We start from the raw sequence: 20,403 nt of genomic DNA on the forward strand, positions 1-20,403 counted from the left end.
AGCAACAGGGTCAACCCCTGGGAAGCCAGACTAAGAAATGAAGAATAAAAAACTCACCAAAATATACTCTGAACTGAATAAAAATACAACATCGAAACTGAGGGGATGCAAGTTAAGAGTTACGTCAAAAAAGAAAAATCTGAAATCAGTAACGTGAGCTTTTATCTCAAGAGGCTAGGGGAAAAAAGGAAATCAAACTCAAGAGACGAGGAAGGAAATGATAAGATCGCAGCAAAAAGCAAGACACAGGAAACAGAAAAATAACAGACCAAAATAAATAAATAAATAAATAAATAAAAATCAATGAAACCAGAAGTTCCATTTCTGAGATCAAAAAAACCCCGATGACCTGTAACTAGACTGATCAAGAAAAAGGAAGAGAGGGTACAAATGGCCAAAATCAGAAACCAGAGAGCAGCATCACTACAGGCCTCTCCGCAATGAAAACGATGCCACGAACAGCTTTATACCAACAAGTCAGGCCGCTGAGGTGAAACGGGCAGGCTCCGAGAGAAATGTAAGACATCAAATCAATTCAAGAGTAAAGAGAAAATCGGAAAATATGAGAAGATACTGAATTGGTAATGGAAAACCTCCTGCAAAGAAAAACCACTGTGTCAGGAAGAAGAGAGCCAATCTTAGAAGCCTCCTTCAGAGAAGAGAGGAGGAGGAACCTTCCCAGACCCCGTGAGGCTGGCATGACCCACACATAAGCGATGAAGCCGCCAAAGCACCCCCACCAACGTAAGTGAAGACCCCCCAAAATAGCAGCAGCGTGACTCAACCGCACAGAAAAGGGACCGCGCCCCACGCCCACGCAGCAGGCCCCAGGAACGCAAGGCTGGCCTGGACACCGGAAATCCTAAGGTCTCGAGGGGGCTAAGTCAGCTGCCTGGGAGCCTACCCGGCGAGGGGAAGTCTGCAGGTTCCGGAGCATCCGCTATGCTGCAAGCACCTACAGAAACCGGAGTCTAGACCCCATCATTGTGTTGCTCACCAAACCAAAATTTCTTGTATGTATCCAAGATACTAAGATGGTCTAGTGAATGGATCAATAAATAGCGATTCATACTTTTAAAAACAGAAGTTCTCAATGTGCTAGAAAAAAGACGGTAGTATCAGGACCTCGAAGTTACAGCCACTGCCCGTCAGCACACAGGTGTTCCCTCAACGTCACTGTGACATGGAATGCGCCACCTTCCAAGGCAGCGGCACTGTCTGATGCGCCACATGGCTACGCATAATCCGCTGGAACGACATCCATGTATCTGATGGACAAAGACAACGAATACTGTCATCGCTTATTTCTTTAGTAAGCCAAAACTAAACACGGGATCTACACAGCGAACTTCAACTTAAAAAGAAGAGATGACACCAAGGGAAGACACTGTAACTTGCCTTCCTTGAGGCAGACAATGTCACCATGTACACCTATTTGGATGATAAAATCAACACGGGTGACCTGATGGTTTCTGAACTGGGAATGGAACTGAGAGCGTAACTTTCAGTCAAGAAACACTCCAAATAATAAAAATCCTCTTCGTTGTTATATTAGGCAAGAGACCGGTGGTAATTTACTCTGTGAAGAGGAGACGTTAATGTCAGATAAAAACCCTGAAAAACAAAGTTATGGGGGCGCCTGGGTGGCTCAGTGGGTTAAAGCCTCTGACTTCAGCTCAGGTCATAATCTCAGGGTCCTGGGATCGAGCCCCGCATCGGGCTCTCTGATGGGCAGGGAGCCTGCTTCCTCCTCTCTCTCTGCCTGCCTCTCTGCCTACTCGTGATTTCTCACTCTGTCAGATAAAGAAATAAAATCTTTACCAAAAAAATTTTTTAAAAAAAGTTATGAACTTTCATTTTCCTTCCAAGAAAAGTTTATTTTTTAAAGTAGGCTTGATTCCCAAAGTTTAGGAAAAACAGGTACCACAAAAGCTTCTTCTTTCCTCATTTGTCAAGAGAAAAACTTAACTCTCGTAATGCAGAGTGGAGTATGAAAGCTTGTGACACCAAGAAAGCGTCCTAGTCAGGGTGTAAAGGTTTTCTAAGGAACCACCTGGAAAGACCCGATGATGACACCGTTTCTTTGGATGTGCACCCCATCTCCTACCACTCTGGCCCCACGGCACAATTCCTGGGCCACGCGGTCTCTGTGAGTCCCCGTCCCCCACCCCCAGCCTGCTCTCTCCTCCCCCGGCCATGAAGCGTTCGGTGCTTCTGCAGAGCAGCAGTCACTACTGCTATTCGGCTCCCGTTCACAGGCCGGAAGGGGAGCCCCACGGGAGGCCTCAGTCCCCGCAGCACCGTCAGAAGAGAGAACAGAGCAGGTGGGTGACACTTGTTGAGGCCACAACGCACGCGGAAAGGGGGGCGTTTCAGGCAGGGATCACGACTGCCTAGCTTTCAGGAAAACCCGTTCCCATCAGTGGTTTACTGGGAAGTGGGAGGCGGCGCTCGGGAAGCCCTGGAGTGGCTCACGGTCGGGGCCATTCTCTGCACCTTCTGTGGCTGTAGATGACGTCATGAAGTCTGCATCAGGAACTTCGCAGGCACTCCTAGGACCCCGAGCACCGCGAGTTTCGGTGCAATGAACACGTCCACCGTCAGGAGGGCGGGTGGAGCTGACGTTTCTGGACCGTCCGCAATGTGACAAGCAGTGTACTGGGTTCTGAGCAGACATCACTTTCCTTAGAGGTAAATACTATTATCCTCATTGTACAAATGAAAAACCTGATCCCTTTGGTCACACGGTACCAGTGGGGACCTCCTGTTGTCTGCAATCGGACGCTGCTTCCCAGGGGAGGACTGTGACTGAAGAGAATCATTTTTAGCAAAAGTTGAAACAAAAAAGACTAGCTTTCCTGCAAGTGCATGAAGGGTCACTATAACGACATGCGTGTGTTGTTCTAAACCACACAGCTGAGTGCTCAGGGCTTACATAGAAGTTATTCCGTTTTGTAAGAGAAATGGAGAGGTTTCCTTGTTTCAACGGCGAGAACTATTAGTCTCTTTCAAATCAGCACAATGACAAGCTAATTCTTCCGTTCCAGAATTACTCCAGTCAGCACGTGGGGAGTCCCCAATGCGTTCATGACCGGGCTCCCGGCGGGCACGTGCTGCGCACACCCGCATGCACACGCAGACCCAGACGGCGGGCAAGGAGAGTGCGCCCATGCACCCGGAGCCCTGGGCAACTCCTACAAACAGTCACGGCGCCGACACAGACCCTGAAATCGTCAGGACTTCGCTATGCACATTTGAAAATAGCGCTGACCTCAAATTAGAACTTCAGAAACCCGCCGACGGAAACGTAAGGCATCGCCGGTCGCCTGTGGATGGGAAATGATGTCCTCTTGCGAACAAGAGCGCTGTGGAAGCCCATCTCTGGAGGTGAGCCGGCTCCCGCTCCCACTCCTTGCACAGCAGCGTGTGTACCGATTTTAAGAGTCTGCCATTTCCCCTAAACACAGATGAGGTGAAAAAGTTCAGCCCATCTTAGACCAAGCCAGAAGATTCTGCTGGTTGTCTTCACAAACGATTCTCTCTCAGTGAATACTGTAGAACTGTCTGTTCTGAGGAGTTTCTCTTTTTTAGATAAAAGGGGCACCATCTGAATTAAGTTAGCCTGGGGGAACACTTTGTATCAGCTAAATCATGACCAAAAATGAGGTTTGTAGCCACCAACATGAGCAGGACAAATTTATTTATAACAAACGGTTTAAATGCACAGATAAAAATGCCCGTCGATACTGTCAGGGCTTCTCGCAATTTGACAGATCAAATCTTATTTTCATTCCTAAACCCCGTGAAGTGGTATCACTGACTTGCATTCGCTGGTGAGCAAATTGATTAATCCCTCGCTATAGAAATCTCAACTCTTGATTACACCTATCAGACCTTAAGCAGCATTATTCTAGACTGACAACACTTGACAAATTCCCCAACCATTTTTCTCAGCTTTTGTGGCCCTGCTAGCTTGTATTAACCCTGATGAAAAATTAATTTCCCTTATCTTCTTCTAAACCCCAAAATCCAAATCCGCCAAACTGGCAACTCTTTCTGTAAAGGTATTATGAAAACCTCTAAAAGATTAATTGCATGTCTTCAGGTGACATTAAATTAATTTCTGTACTCATGACAGACATTTGATACTCCGCACTGAGAGGACAGATAACATTGTCAGGACACACACAAGGACAGTGGTTAGGGTCCCAGGGCAGCCTCTTATGAATCCCCCTTCCGATAAGGCCCACTTCACTGTCACGGCAGTGCCGCTGATCCCGCAGCCCGCAGGCCGCACGGAACGGGTTTCTATTAACTGCAACAATGCTGGGCCTCGCCCTGTAATCTTCAGAAAGCTCACTCCGAACCTGGACAATAAATGATATGCATGCTACGTGAAGTTTCCAAATATAAATACATGTAAGGCTCTACTTTGTCTTTGAAGACTACTCTTTAAAGAAGAAAAAGTAAAATAAACAGGCTAAGGTTTTCCAGGTTCCGAGATCAATCTCCCAGGGAAACGGTTAGGACAGGACAGGAGGGGCTCCTTTCCATTTGCTGATTCTCTGCAATCAGTCACCCTCACGTGTAGCGAGCGTGCAGAACACGTACCCGGCGTAAGTCTTCGGTGCTTCCCCCAAAATTTCAAAACTGGGCCCACATGGAGTGAAGTGCAGCAAAACCCCTGACGTCAAGGAGACCAGAGCACACGGCACCTGCTCATGCCCGGGCGCGCTGACCGGCACGGACGCTGGACCGGACAGCGCGGCTCGTGGGGCCCAGCTCCCCACCCGCCCACTCTCGCTCCCGATTCTACCTTCCTGAGACGAGTCAGGTGTGGGGAAATCTTTGGAAGACAAAATTCACTGGACTTTGGAGGAATACAACGAGCCTCTGGGGGGCGGAGGAAGGACCTCCTGCCCCCGACTCTTCCACGGCTCACCCCAGTGGGCTCCGCTGGAAAGGAAGCGGAAGCTGAGGCTGAAACTTGGTGGGGCGGCGGCACGCCAGGGCCCTCCAGGCAGCAGGGCTCCTGTAGACTCCCCCACTTGGGTGGGGCTCCAGGCCAGGGAGAGAAGCTTCCAGCGTGCCCTTGCCGAGCAGCTTGGAAGAAGCTGCTTCCCTGCGGAGGTACCATGACTCCTATCCTTGGCAGTTACTGGAAGTCAGGAGAGGGAGTTACCCAAGCCCCTGGAGAAGGATTTCCTCCTCTGCTGGGGAGAATGAGTTACCAAATCCTGTTTCCTAAATATACAGGAATTATGTCTGATTTAAGCACTTATGTTACTCCCCGATATCATACCCCTAAAAAACCAAAAATTAATGTAGACAGATTGAGTCATTACAACCGATTTCTGTCCTCTAATGAACAATTGCTGATTTTGCCCAAATTTAGAAGCCACGTGTTTAAGAATGCTCAAAAAGTCCTTTCTCTGAAAGCTATTAATTCTGTCCACTAAAGCACTTCAAAGCTCTTAAAAACTTTATATACAATAGCTTCAGCTCCAAAAGAAGTTTCTGGAATATACATATTCTCAAAGACGTGACTAATCAGAATTCAGGCCCAGGTCTCTTCCTCTCTTCTGCTAGTTGCCTTCGGGCCCTCTTGCTGCTTGTGACCACCCGGCACGGGGAAAGGACCCCGCAACCAATGAGGCCCACCTCCACCCCTCCACCAGCCGTGCCCCTAGCGGAGAGGGAAGGAGCCCGCGAGGCAAGGGTCTGGGCTCACCCTCACCCCGGCCCTCCTGGCTCCCCTACCTGGGTTAAAGCAGCTTACACTCGTCTGCCGCCCCCATCCCCACACCACAGCAGCTCTGTCCCCCCACACCTCACTTCCCACCCAGCCCCCCCCAACTCACTCCTTCCTGGTCCTTGAGTGTGGGCTCAGCTCCCACGGACAGCCTGACCCCGCCCGAGCTTCTGCCAGAAATCCATCGAGTCCGTGCCCTCTGCACCGGTAAGGCAGCTCAGCCCAGGTCACAGGGTCACCCCCACAGCATGGGACGCGCTCTGCCTTGGCCGGGGTCTCCGCACGAGATGTCCTCACACCTACTCACCACTCAACCCAACCCAAAAAGTGCCAAACCGTATGTACGATATAATCCCATTCTGTACGCCGAATGAAGGAGGAGTCTGCGAGGAGCCACAAATGTTAGCGTGAAAAGACGACCAGGAGAATTAGTAACAAGAATTAACGCTCTTTACCCCCATTTTGCTAACTGGTGCTATCCAAATGCCGACAACAGCTACTTTAACAACCAGAAGCACTCAGGGAAAACACACTGTTGTAATTCCTGCTTCAGTACTTCACCAAAGAAATCACCCACAATGTCCAGATTTTTAAAGGGAAAAGATACTTTCTCAATTATTTCGACAAATGCTTTTTTAAACACCGGTCATGTTCTTAAAACTGTCCTCAACCCTGGATACAAAAAGTGAATAGAAGTGCGAGCCCGGCCTCAGTCAGGAGCAGTGAGCAGGGTACAGCTCCGAGAGCCCGCAGCCACGCACGGCAGGTGGCAAGCACAAGGCAGGTAGCCAGCGGGCCAGAGGCAGGAAACGGGCCACAGCCGGAGAGTGGGAGGCAGTGAAGGTGACCCACCCCATTCCTACCTTCTACGCATAGCAGCTGTAACTCCTCCTCAAACCACGAGTCCCCAAAGGGTGACAGATGGCTTCAGGATGAACACTTCTATATCTAAAGCCAACGCTCAGTTGTGCCTATGATTTTCTGTATATTAAACTAAAGGCAGAGCCTCAGGAAAAAAAAAAAACAGCAAGTAAGATCTAATTTAGAAATATACTTCTAAAAAACAAGGTTCAAACACTAGCCCTTCATCTCTCTGCTGAAACTTTCCAATGGCTCTCCCGGATCTGATGATCAAGATTCACGCTCAAGGCCATAAAACAGCCCATAAAAGCCCCTGTCTCCAGACTGACTTGGCTTTCTGCACTCTGGTCAAACTGGCCTTCCTACAGTGAGAACACAGGCCATGACCCTCCTGCCACAGGACCTTCATCAGTGCCCTCCCCAGCCACCTGGAAGGCTCTTCCCTTTCCCCGGACCTCCTGGCTTCCCCCAGGCAGCTCCTCCCCTTCACGCAAAGTCCCTTCATCAGGTCTCCCTACCTGCGCCTGGCAGCACCCATCAGGGGCTGCTTTACCTGCAGGCAGGACGCTGCCGCCGCCCGCGCAGCACCTAGGCTGCAGGAGCAGCTCCTACGCCCTGACGGGCTCTCTCAGCAGCTGTCCTGACCGCGAGCGCCGGCACCAGGGTAGGAGCTCCCGGCCATGAGTGACTGAGGAAGTGGCAGTGCCTCCCAGCCACGGCTGCCAAAGCCCTGTGGACACGCACAGCAAACAGAACAAAATGCGGAACTCCAACCGGGGCCGCTGCACCTGCCAACTCCGCCGGGACCCTGCCGTGGCTCGGCTGCCTCCTTGTCCACCAACACCCTCGTTTTTAACGTTTCAACAGTGACGTTACCTTCTCTCTGAACTGCCACACAAGAACAATCCAAAAAGTGAACTCAGTACAGCAAAAGAGTCTGTTTTAGTCACGTCGGTGGCTGCTTCAAGAAACGCAGCGGACAACGGCATCTCTTCTTGATTCATCTGCCTCTGGAACTCACCGTGGCGGGCTGGCGTGGGCGGGCAGGGCCCAGAGCGATGGCGCCCGGCGCCCCGCTCTCCACCCCGCAGAGGCGGGCCTGACCCCGGAGCTGAGCAGACCAAGTCCAGCGTGAGCCCCATCATCTTCCTGCACCAGATTTCAGGCTGTGTTCAAGAGCGACGGAGACACACCAACAAACACAGAGCCAGCCTGAAGGGGCTCCCACTGGCCCATCTGGGACAATCAAAACTCAAAACCGACAACAGGAACCGTTCACGGGATAAAGTGAGAATCGGCAAGCCCAGACCACTGGGAATGCATGAGCCCTAAGTCCGCGAGCAAAGACGAAGCGATCAGAGTAAGCACACAGAGTGAGTGCTGACACCGTAAAAATATCGGGGCTGACTAAAAACAGTGAAAATCTGACAAGAAATGATACATTTCTGTAGTCTCGAAGTACCTTCCCACCTTCCCATAAATCCCGTACCGATCACAGACAGGGGGACCGCAGCCCTACGGACAGAGACTTGCAAACACCTCCTTGCTCAAGTGATCCAAGTTACCAACACTGGACAAACGTGTCAGGAGCCTCCCGACAGGACCCACCGTGGACACAACGTCCTTCTACGGGGCTCCTGCCCAAAGCACATCACCTGAAACAGCACCGGAAAAAGTAAGACAAACCCAAATTCAAGGACATCTGACAAGATCATCGGCCTCCCCTCTTTAAAAAAGTCAAGGGCAAAACACACAAAGGCCAAGCTGCTACCCCAAAGTCATGGGGACCATATACAGTACATGCCCTTGAGCCGGGCTGGGACTGTGGCTCTGCACTGGGAGAGCCATGCCGGGGACGAGCTGCTGCATCTCCCGAGTTCTGAGGAGCGTCCCTGCGCATGTGCACGAGGAGAGCTCGCTGCGGAGGAGATGCGGCGAGGCTGCGACGGACTTCCGGGCAGTGACAGAGCTGCGCCGAGTGTGGGGCGGGCAGAGGGATCGGTGGCCATGCAACCGGGCAAAACAAAGTGGGGGGGGGGGGGGGGGGGCAGGAGGTCCTTATCCTGTTTTTGCAACTTCTCTTCGACCGAAATTACATCAAAATAAAACGTCCTCCACCAAACACAGAGCAATCAGGTATGTGCGTGTTCCCTCTTCTACCACATCCTAAACAAAGTCTGAGAAGAACCTGGGAGCGGGGGAGGGCAGCAACTACGGATGCATCCGACCCCCGAGCAAGCGCACACGCACAGATACGCTGGGACCTTCTGCAAGCAGCACTTGACAGCCTTTTAAAAATAAAATACAAGAGGATCGCAACTGGACAGCTGGCTTTCCTGCTGAGGCATTCTGGCTTCTCCCATTTCTCGGTGTGGCCGGCAGAACAAAGGACTGTTTACTGAATTTGCTGCCAAATTCTTAAAATTTTTATTACCTCCATTAGAATAAAGCCGCTGAATTCAGAGTTTGCATTCGTCTTCTTCAAGAGCTCCAGAAACTGCTGCTCTAAGCCACTGCTCCTCCCTGGGGCGGCCTCCGAGAGCAGCTCCTCGCACCTGCCCCTGCCTGGGACCCTCCCAGCCAGCCTGGGGGAGCACGCCGCAGTTTCCAGAGGTCACCGGGGCCCACAGGGGCCACGAATGAAGGTTCCCTGAAGCCACGATCCAGCGCGCCCTAGCCCAGCCCCAGAGCCGCCGTCCTGGCCAAGTCCTCCATGCAGGAGGCTGCTCCCTGAGGCGCGCTCACCGAGGATGGCTGGGTGGCGACAGTGCGTTCACCCTGAGTGAACACTTCCTATTTTCATGTTTTTACTTGAGTAGTTTTCCTGGATTACGTATTGGTTATAAACAAAACTATGTAAAAAGATTGTTCTTTTGGTTTCTGAAAATTAAAAACTTTAAGTATCTTTCTGAGACCTGAGCAGGCCAATTTTTCCACATATGACATAATAAAGAACCATCCCATCAAATACAGCTCTTTAGGTAGACTACTTATGTAAGAGTAACCCTCGGGAAGGTGTATGAAATTCTGGAACATTCAACAATATCCAACACTTCACAAACCACCACTCTACACACACTCACTCCTTTGGTAATCTTACCTAGGGAAGCCAGACCCCAAACTCTGAGCGGGAAAACTAAAATCCACATGTATGTTGATGAGTCTCCCAACACAGGTCTCTTTAAACAGCAAATTCCCCTAGTTTTCACCACAGTGTTTTCTATACAAAATGTGACCTCATTTGACTTACATAGAAGCGCTCGCAGGTTCGTTCAGAGCACACGGCAAGTTCCAGCCGCACAGAGCCCGGCTACCCCGTCCCTCGCTCCACCGGGCCAGAGGACCCCCATGTTCAAGTTCTAGAACAGGAATGATGGAGACCCGGCCACACTCCAGTCCTGTAGCCACACCGCTGCTGCTATGCACCCATCACGACACTTTCCTCCACCTTCGGAAACCTCAACACTCTCCAGGCGGTCGCTACCACCTGGGGATGGCCAGAAAAGTGGAAGCTCATCACACCCGCATGGGAGAAGCCCCGGCCTAAACTTGTCTCAATCAACGCTGCTACGAACTCCCTGGGAACAGCAGGGTATCAACCCTGACCAAGAGTTAGGGAACGCCTCGGAACAAGGCAGCAGGCAAAGCACCGTTACAAATACAAATCCCGAGAACCTTAGCCCCGGCCACCAGCAGCTGCGTGGGCCCGAGCTACTCACACGAGGTCTCCAGGACGAATGTCCTCCCCCGTCCGGCGGGCACGCAGGCCGCCCCGTGCACGCGCTCGGCAGCACCACTGTGCGGCGTGAGCCGCGACCGCGTCGGAGAAGCGAGCAGCAAGCACACGTGCGCGGGGCGCCTTCCCGCACGCCGGACGCGCCTTCGCGCACTCCCGCGGCCACTTCACAACCCAGACACTGGGGTTCAGAGAAAGGAAGGGACGCGCGCCCACCCAGACGCGGGTCCTCCTCACGGACAGCCACTCCGCTCCCACCGCGTCGCACCACCGCAGACGGAGGGACCGAAGCGCTCTGTCTGGGCGAGGGAGCGCCTCCACCGCTACCTTTCGTGAAAGGGCATCATCTCACAAGGACCAGTGACCAAGGAGATGCCAACAGAGAGCCCCGGTGAGGACAAAGAACCACTCTTCGGGCTTTACCACGCCACTCGTTGCTGTGACTGCGAGAACTTATACCCACAAAGAATTTTTATTAAATTCTTTTTGAAAACGCTTCCTATACCCGGGATGCATTAGCCGTAACAGAGAGAAACAATATAAAAGGACGAGAAATTCTCTTGAGATTAGGGTGAATTAAAATCACTTTAAAAATAAAATAATAAGGGACGCCTGGGTGGCTCAGTTGGTTAAGCAGCTGCCTTCGGCTCAGGTCATGATCCCAGCGTCCTGGGATCGAGTCCCACATCGGGCTCCTTGCTTGGCAGGGAGCCTGCTTCTCCCTCTGCCTCTGCCTGCCGTTCTGTCTGCCTGTGCTCGCTCTCTCCCCCTCTCTCTCTCTGATAAATAAATAAAATCTTAAAAAAATAAAAATAAAAATAAATAAAATAATAAAACGACTAAAAAACAACTACTGTTTTAAGACTCGGCTCTTTCACATTTTAAAAAACCCAATTTAATAAAACCCCTAGATCATCTGATTATAAATAATGAAATACGGAAAAGAACAAAAGAGAACTCTGTACTGATTCACAATCGCCTCACAGGCACACCTGGAGAATCCAAATTAAGTTTTAAGGCATTTCCAATTTGTACATCAGAATAAGAGTTCGGAGACATTTCTGCTTTGCTAAGCATCCGATGGACACCTAGCTGAACTGAGATCTCCCCCGGGCCACCTTCTAGCAGGACACTACGCCCTGCCGTCGCCCCATGTCCTCTCTAGAGACCAAGCAATGAACTAGAGGAGGCCACGACGGACAGCAAGGATAATGGAACTGCATCTATTTGCGGCCAGTTTAGGTCAGTGAAAAGCAAAGGAAATAAACGGACCCTCTCTACAGAAAACCTTATAAGGACAATATCCTGCGCCTCTGCACTAACGGGATGTAGAGAAGTCCAGGCCTCACGACAGGAACACGAACAGACGGCGAGATGCTTTTATTCCGTAAGTAATTATAAACCTGAAACGCATAAATACTGCTCTGCACGGGTGTGATGTGCTAAGCCTGCCAAAGCTTACCAGGGTGCCGGCTGAGCCCCAGGCATAACAGCGTGGCCTGCGGAGCAAAGAGGGAGGCCCGCAGGGGCGGAGACAAGAGTCAGGAGACACGGGAGCTGACCCAGCACCTAACGAAATGAAATGGTTTCCTTTTTGCATCACCTGCACAGTTACGAACATGTTCTCTTAAGAATAGTTCTACCCACACAAAAGGACCCAAGGCCTCTTGGGAAATACCATTTTTTTCTGGTTCAGAGACAGACACACAGAGATACTGATCCCCCAATAAGTTGAAGGTTGCCAACACGCCACTGCAGGACTTGCTGGAATAAATCCTAAGACACAGAACATGTTGGTTAGATGACTGAACAATTACAAAGAGATAAAAAGTTATTCCAAATTTTGTCACGTAGCTATTTTCGCACAGCAGGTCCTCTGTTGTTCCTCTGGGTACTGTATAATTAGACAACAGGATTCTGGAATACAGTCTTACAAAATATACACTTTTCCCCCACTGGAGAAAAAAACAAAAATTTAAGTAGATAAATTATTTTAAAGGAGAAGTGTTCATTAGTGTGAAAGCTGCTCTCAGAGCACAGCAGACCCCAGACCTCCCAGCCCACGAGAGACCCTCACTTCACACGAGCCACACTGCACACAACACCAACAATGAATGTCACGGGAAAAGGCCTCCTCCCAACGGTCGCCCCGTGGCCCCAAGTCTCCTCCTCCTAAGTTTTTAACTCAAGCAAAAAAATGAGACACTGACAAAGTCTGCCTAAAATAAGGTCAAAACAGAAGACCACAGATACCGTGAAACGGCTTCCTGCTTAGGTCTCGCCTGAAGAAAACAACATCATACGATGATTCAACAAGCTGACGTGATAGAGGCCATCTGCTTATCCACCCTCTGAATCACAATGAACGGCGGTGAGAAAAGCCGATCTGAAGAAACAGCACAGGGTCTGTTGAAGATGAATTTCCAGATCATACCACTCTACCAAAATTTTTCTCACGGCACGTGAAATGCTCGCACTTTCAGTCTACGGACCTAGAAATAAAAGGTAAAACTGAACTCCTTAAACGAGGAGCGACGAACTGTCCCTCGGGTGTCGCTGGCCCACTCCGAGGGCACAGCACAGATGGCACGCAAGGGGCAGCACCGTCCGGACGCAGACCGCAGGGCGCCCCACCGTCGACACAGGACAAACAAGTCCCCTCCCGCGAGCGGGTCAAGAGCACGTGGCACGGTGAGGATGGATGTGACAGAGCACCGTCTGACGGAGAACCTTCTGCAGCGCGATCTGTCTGCAGCAACTGTGTCTATTCTGAGTGCAGAGCTCATCCGAATCGCGATGGCTGTGCCTCACTGAGAATGATCTAGAAGGGGCACCGCCCAAAAGGAAAGGAAGGAAGGCAGGAGGCGCGCTCTCCTCCTGCACGCATGTGCTAAGACTGCACAGGACACTTGACTGCGGATTCAGTTCATCCTTCTGAGATTAGCTTGAGAAGAGAAGACGGGACCCGCCTCTGAAACGCCACCGCTTAAAAGCAGCCGCGCAACGCGCACTTGCCCCCGGGGTGCTCCCTGGACCTACAGCTGCATGCAACAGATTGCTTTTGTGGTAAAGGAAATTTTATTTTTAAAACAAACCTGATGGTTCTATCCCAAATTATCTACAAAAATAGGCTAAAAGTGAGAAACACCTAATTTGGGGACTGTCCCACTGGTCTTTCAGGAAAACTCAAGACAGAGTCTGAAAGACCACGGGTCTCGGCCGGAAGGAGAACCTCAACGGCGACTCTCGTCACCGCGTGCGAGCACGGAGCGGCTGGCCCGCGGGGCGGGAGCAGAGGCAGCTCTGACTTCCCTTTCTTCGAAACCCTTCTCTGGGAATTAGGACACTCTGAGGGAAGCACAGATTCCAAGAGGCACCAGTTACCTCGTCAACTTACCCCGCCTGACAACTTAATCACCCTGACCTTGGAGCTGACGTGCGGCCCATCTCCGCCGCCGCTGTTTGCCCGGTGCATGACAGTCCTTTTCGCGCCGGGCTTGGCGTCCGGGGGCCGGCCCTGCAGGGACGCCACTCGAGCGGTCTGTGAGGGGGGTGGCGGCCCCTCCCCGTCCGCAGGTTTGACCTGCAGGACTCTGTGCTGAGCTGGACTCTGAGGTACGGTTCTGGCCTGTCTCAAGTGTTTCAACGGTTTCGTCAGTTGTCCTTCATACTGCATGTTAGCACCAGATGGCACAAAACTGGATGTTTTGGGCTGAACATGTGAAACAGTGACATCCTGGTTTTTCACGAGAAGTCTGTTTTTCACATTTTGTCTGACCTGTGCACCTGGGAAGGGTAACAGTGGGCTCCCGTTGGTGGGCGACGGGGCGGCGGCGGGCTGCTCCTGCTCGGCCGCGGCCGGCGGGGGCAGGTGGAGCTGCTGCTGCTGGGCCAGCCTCTCGAGCAGCTCCTTCTTCCTCGCGCCCGCCTGCTGCTGCCGACGCAGCTCCTTCTGCTTGAGGATCTCTTCTCGGAGGCGCTTCTGTTCTTCTATCTTCAAGCGATACAGCCTCGTTTCTTCGTCTTCGTCAGGGAACTGCAAGAGAGCACACATCTGCTTTACTGCGGAGCGGGAGGCGAAGCCGGCTGAGCCTGGCCGGCGCAGCAGCCCCAGAAAGCGCGCTTTCCAAAAACGCTCTGCTAGGGATCGGAAAGAAGCCATTCAAAATCTGCTTACAGACTTTAAGGATAACTCCTTCCTCTGGGGAGGGAAAAACGATCACACGCAGCTCAAGCTAATTTGGAAAATCTTATCAGAATATTAGAAACTATTGAAATAATGTAAATTTCCACTCATTTACAAGTTTGAAACCAATTAAACCATTCATTTAAGATATCAAAATATGTTCCGAATGGAAACGGCAACAGTAGGGAGACCGCGCTGCCACAGAGGTTTTATCTGGCTCTTCTCTGACGAACCAACAAAAGGTGGGTGTAAATGACCTGAAAGGGCCTGATTAGAACTATTGATTTTTCGTACAGAATTTTCAGCCTGATCTCAAACTCATTTGTCACAGAATAATTGGTTATAATGAACAGCACAAGTCAATCTCTCTGACCTTGAACTCATGCACTCCCCACAGAATCAAAATGCTGCCAATTGCAGTATTGGAATATTAATGGTATGTAAGGAATGCCTTTTACATGCCAGCCCCAAACTATTCTGAAAGTCCACCCAAAAAAAAATCTTTGAGAAAGTTCAAGAACTTTCATAAAAAGCACCCCATGAGGAAAGTTTATTAAAGGATAAGCATTTGTTAAGAATTACAGTAATTTTCTCAAAAAAAAAAAAAAAAAAAAAAAAACAAAACAAATCGCAGATGCCCTCATCCAAAGATCCTTTACAAAAGAACTTAATAGGATCTGATCTCACTATAATTCAGCCAGGAAGAAATAAACCTTAAGAATCAGGAATTAAGACCAAAAGGCAGCTGAGGAGTCCATGGGTGCTCCCAGAACCCACACAAATGGCCAACAGGACAGAGTCAGGCCTCATGAGGACTGGCCTGGCATTTCAGAAGCCACCCCAACCAACTTGGTTATCAACTTTCAAAGTCTAGGATAGATCTGAAATAGCAAATCTATGGTAGATGAAGGCTCAGGGGGGCACCTAGAGAAAGACAACGCTTGTTAAGGGAAGACGGACAGACAGGAGGACATGGGCAACAGCTCAAAGGCGCAGGCGCCGCGGTTTTCAGGAAGAGGCTGACTGCCAGGGGAGGCAGCAGGTCCGGAGCACCTGCTGTTCGGGCACAGAAGTAATTCACGTTCACCAAGCAAGCTCCCCAAGCAATCAAGAAAGCATTAATACACGTTCAAGTACACATGAATACACTTGTACACAGCTCTGTCAACCACATTTACCCAAGCCCAACAAATACAAGACGTCTCACAAAGTAAAATGGGGTCATTCCTGGTCCCAGCGCATGCACCCACACACAGAATGACAAGCAAATACATGAAGACATCCAGCTTACACGACGGCTGCCTGCGAGTCCCACTTCATCCACAGAGCACCTGCTGGGTGCCACCGAGGGCTTCCCCAAACCAGCCGGGGAGAGAGCAGCCCCAGTGGCCCGCGGTGTGCCTAAAGCTCACACCGCCGCTACCAGAAAATTCAAGGGTCCCGTGACTTCATCTTATACACACGGGGGCGAGCCAAATCAGGTTATACATACAAGGGGCAAGCTATCAGGACTGTGAGCAGGATAAAATTTTTAGCTAAAATTTCTTTTTATAAACTACCCTAAACCACTTTGTAAATCTACCTAATTTTTTCATATATTGACTTTAAAACCAAAAAACTCACCCCTTCTTTTAATATGATCTTACTTGTTAACACTGTATCTTGACTTTGTATTTACTTCCTCATGTGGTAATGCTACATGACCGCTGCTCCAAGCACTCACTAGGGAAGCCGGGGCGCCTGAGTAGTGTGGTCCGTCAAACACTCCATCTTGATTTTGGCTCAGGTTGCGGTAACAGGACCAGTGAGATGGAGCCCTCCATCGGGCTCCACAGTTGGCGAGGAGCCTGCTTGGGATTCTCTCTCTTACTCCCTCCACCCTTTCCTCCCACCAGCTCACTCTCTAAAAAAATAAATGAATAAATCCTAAAAAAAAAAGTTTATTAGTAAAATCTGACCCCACCTCCAAATTTCAATGGGAAGGTAACTGATTAAGAGAACATGACTTAGGGACTTCTGGGTGGCTCAGTAGGTAAAGCATCTACCTTCAGCTCAGGTCGTGATCCCAAGATCCTGGGATAGAGCCCCACATTGGGGAGCCTGTTTCCTCCTCTCCCTCTGCCTGCTCTGCTGCTGCCCCTGCCTGTGCCTGCGCTCTGACAAATAAATAAAATCTTTTAAAAAAAAAAAAAAAAAAAAGAAAAAGAAAAAAAGAAAGCGTGACTTATTTCATGCCTATATTACCTCATGAAGTTCTTCACACTGCTGTTTTCATTATATTAATAAATGCTACGAACTCACTGTATACCTTCTACGTACCTTTAAAAAACACTGGTGTAACTTCCACATACTCATCTCTTCCCACACCCCAGACACAAAGGCCACCGCTGTGAACGGCAGCCCCCTCCCAGGGTGCGTTACTAACCCAGGGACAGCAGACTCCTGTGCTGGGCTCGGAGCTCTGCCGCACAGATCTGCTCCAGTGCGGCATCTGTATCTCTAGGGGAACAGCCAGGACTGAACCCCCTCGCATGGAACCATCAGGCAAACAGATCCAACAACCTGCTACCCACCCCTGGAGGTACCAGGCTCTGCAGCACCAGCTACAACCAGACAAACACACAAACGCTAACATCATAACCCTACGAGGATGAGTGCGTCTCACACGGACATGGCTGCTGGGTTCACTGAAGGATCCGGCTGGAAAAAAGTGACAGTTTTATGAAAAACCTGCTGGACAAGAGGACACTGAGAGGAACGAGCTGATGATAAGGCTTTTCCATTTGAGATCAAAGATTTTGTAATGAAAATGCTCTTACCTCTGGTTCTGCTTTTGCCTCCTCTTTGGGCTGAACCGCAGGGCTGACTGGCTTGACTTTGGCTTCGGTCTTGCCCTGTGCACTCCTGGGCCCACCCCCCGGCCTCGTGGGTGGTGATGTGCTGGCGACAGGCTTCCCGGGAGCCGCGGGCGTGGAGGAGCAGCGGCTGCCGCTCATCTCCATGACGTGCGCCGGTGCGATGGGCAGCTCCCGCAGATTACTGTTCCTTGGGGCAGCCGGCTGCAGCTGCTGCAGGGGCCGTTTGGACACATTCTGAGAAGTTGTGTTCTAGCATGAGAAGACAGAAACGGAAACTACAACTGGGTACTTGCGAGAAGGAACGTAAAAAGGTACATTCTTAGATAAAAATATGACAAGAATCCTGCTACTTACTACAGGACTTCTCCTTCTGGGGCACTGATAACTTTCCCATGTGAACACCTTCTTTCATGCACAGTTGTTCCTGCTCTGTGGGGCAGCACACGCTACTGCTGAGGGTCAGGCCTGGTCAAGCTTACCCTACCTGCCTACGGACAGGCTCCTTTTGAACGGAAATTACCACCACGGGACTGCAGTTGCTGCCTGAGGACGGGGACTGACATTTTTAACAAAACGGATCGGGCCAACAAAGGGCGATGGGCACCGCTTTTACGGGGCCCCTACATTTCGGGTGGAACAGTAACAGAACAAGCAGTCCGTCAAGATCCTACGAAAACCACACCCTGCCAGGGAAACACGCTCAGAAGTTTCACCCAAGAGGAAATTCTTCGCCCTACTCCTCCCCCAGATTCTTAACAGAGAGCCAACAGCTGGAGGGGCGCACAGGTCGTGGGGATGGCTCGGGGAGGACGGAGCTCCGACGGCACCAGGTCGGGGCCCAAGGGCACCAGGCAGGGGTGTATCTGTTACGCTGCTGTAGCAGAACGAAGCCTCTGTTACAACGCAGCTCTCCCCCAGTCCTTCCTCATTTCTTACATCATGTTAGTCTCAATGCTACTTTAGCAAAGAAAGAAAGGCTAGTGAGCATGAGAAAACTGAAATTACAAGTAGCTAAGTGACACACTTAAAGCTGCAGCTCAAGGGCAGAGTACTTAAAGGAAAAACTAATTACCTCCCCTGGCCCAACGCTTTAACCATCAGCCTCTTTATGGAGTTACTTAATGGAAAACAAGACAACAGCAAAGACTACTGTCTTGTGTTTGTGGAGCAACACACATTTCCTAGTTTCCTTCCGTGCAAGACAAGTCACACACCAGCTGATGGCCCCCAGCCTGCACCCGCATAGCTAAACGCACTGTTCATCTCCCACCGTTAAATACAGCCTCATGAAGGCAGGAAACTGGCCCCTGTGTTCACGGGTACTTCCCCGGGAACTCGAACGGTGCCTAGCAACAGAGACTCATCAGACAATTCTTCCTGAACTCATTTATTTATTTATTCAGAGCCCAAGAAGACAGAGACAATCCAGCCATCAAAAAGCAGGCTCCTGGCAAAGGCAGAGTGCCCACCACCACAAGCATTTGCTAAAATTATGTGTCTACGAATGATACCACCGATCACTATGAAAATATCTAGATACCCAGAAGTAAGAGGAGGAGGTACAGAACATCAGTGCAGTGTTTCTGGCACAAACGGGACTTCCTTAATTTGTGTAGTCCTAAGAAAATCCGTTTCCTAAGGAAGCAGTTTTTTTAAACATACACTCACTTTACAGAAACGTACTGTACGTGTTTCAATAATTAAATCGGAACTGGAGAATGTTCCAGCTCCCAAGTACCGCCCCTCCTCACCCGGGGCAGACACTCACATGCCGCAGGCCCTGGCGCTGGGGGCACTGCATCCGGCCGCTGCTGGGCGGAGGCTGCGCCGTCTGGACGTGAGGCCTGAACTGGGGTTGCGCCATGGGCATGAGCGGCGGCGGCGGGACGGAGAGGTGGTGCTGGTGCTGGTGCGGGGGCTGGTGCGGCGGCTGCGGGGGCGGCTGGTGCTGCGGGGGCGGCTGGAGCGGCGGCTGGTGCTGCGGCTGGAGCGGGGGCTGCTGCGGGGGCTGGGGCTGCGGCTGGTGCGGCGGGGGCAGTGGGGGGTGCAGGGGCCCCTTCCCAGCCGGAAGAGAGAGACAGGACAGTTTGCAAAGGTACACACTGGTGATGTTCCAATGCGCAAAAAACCCCCAGCAGCAGAAACTTGAAGTGGCACTAAAATTTCATTCTAGAATTTGTGGACAGAGGTTTAAGAGGACCTGCCAAAAGCTAAGCTTATACATTTTATATTTGCCCTGAGTCCTCTCAGCCCCAAAACTCCAGGAGTCTGCTCTCAGGAAACCACCACGGCTGCAAGCACACAGCGCTGCGGACGCAGACGGCAGAGTTTCTGACACTAGACTACTGGAAGCGACGGACGTGTGCCGAGAGCAGCGGCCACGGCCTGTAAACCCGGGCAGCACTTTCTGAAGGCGGCGGCGAGAGGGACTCACGAGCAGGGGAGCCTGCTGCCGCGCCAACCAGGCAGGGTGACGAGGCTGCACCACACCCCCGGGGACCACCAGCACCCGAATGCTGGTGGTGACCGTTCCCAGACCCTGGGATTTCTCACTTCCCTTTTTAAATACTCAAACATTGATACAACGGGGATGTACTCATAGTTTTTAATTTAAAAAAAATGAAGAAACATTTTACCCTACTTTAACACTGAATTTTTTTTTTTTTTTTAAATTTCGATAGTCTGCATGTTTTCAAATAGTTGATTCAAGGATACCGTGATTCTGTATCTCACTAGTAGGGCTAAATCTGAGCAGAGTCATACAAGGCAAGAAGGAGCTCATGGAAGCTCCAGGCCCCCGTGCAACACCGCCTGCAGAAGGGGGCACGCAAATCTTCCCAACCACAGGGGAATAGCGACTCCGAGCTTCCCTCCACGCAAAGAATCTTTCTGCCACATTTTGCAGGAACATAATTTGACAAAAAACTTTCTTTCCACTGATGAACCTTTCCAGAATCTTGCAATGAGGAGCAAAGGTAGTATCAAAACATGCCCTCACTTTATTAGCTGT

At 50.8% G+C, this 20,403-nt stretch overlaps 1 protein-coding gene across 11 annotated transcripts in view; it reads right to left on the reverse strand.

The window, feature by feature from the left end:
- Window positions 1-20,403, reverse strand: part of RBM33 (RNA binding motif protein 33) — a 133,553-nt gene that overhangs the window by 20,170 nt on the left and 92,980 nt on the right. For 4 of the 11 annotated variants that reach the window (XM_045086273.1, XM_045086268.1, XM_045086265.1 and 1 more), the window contains exons 12-14: window positions 19,162-19,449; window positions 17,355-17,642; window positions 13,747-14,385 (exon numbers count right to left, since the gene is read on the reverse strand). In XM_045086273.1, the coding sequence (XP_044942208.1) occupies window positions 13,747-14,385; window positions 17,355-17,642; window positions 19,162-19,449 (1,215 nt within the window). The remainder of the gene's footprint in view (window positions 1-13,746; window positions 14,386-17,354; window positions 17,643-19,161; window positions 19,450-20,403) is intronic. The other 7 variants (XM_045086269.1, XM_045086267.1, XM_045086266.1 and 4 more) reach the window with 3 other exon arrangements.

The sequence above is a fragment of the Mustela putorius genome, unplaced genomic scaffold, assembly GCF_011764305.1.
Source record: "Mustela putorius furo isolate JIRA1106 unplaced genomic scaffold, ASM1176430v1.1 tig00000929_pilon_pilon_pilon, whole genome shotgun sequence".
NCBI classification, from domain to species: Eukaryota; Metazoa; Chordata; class Mammalia; order Carnivora; family Mustelidae; genus Mustela; species Mustela putorius.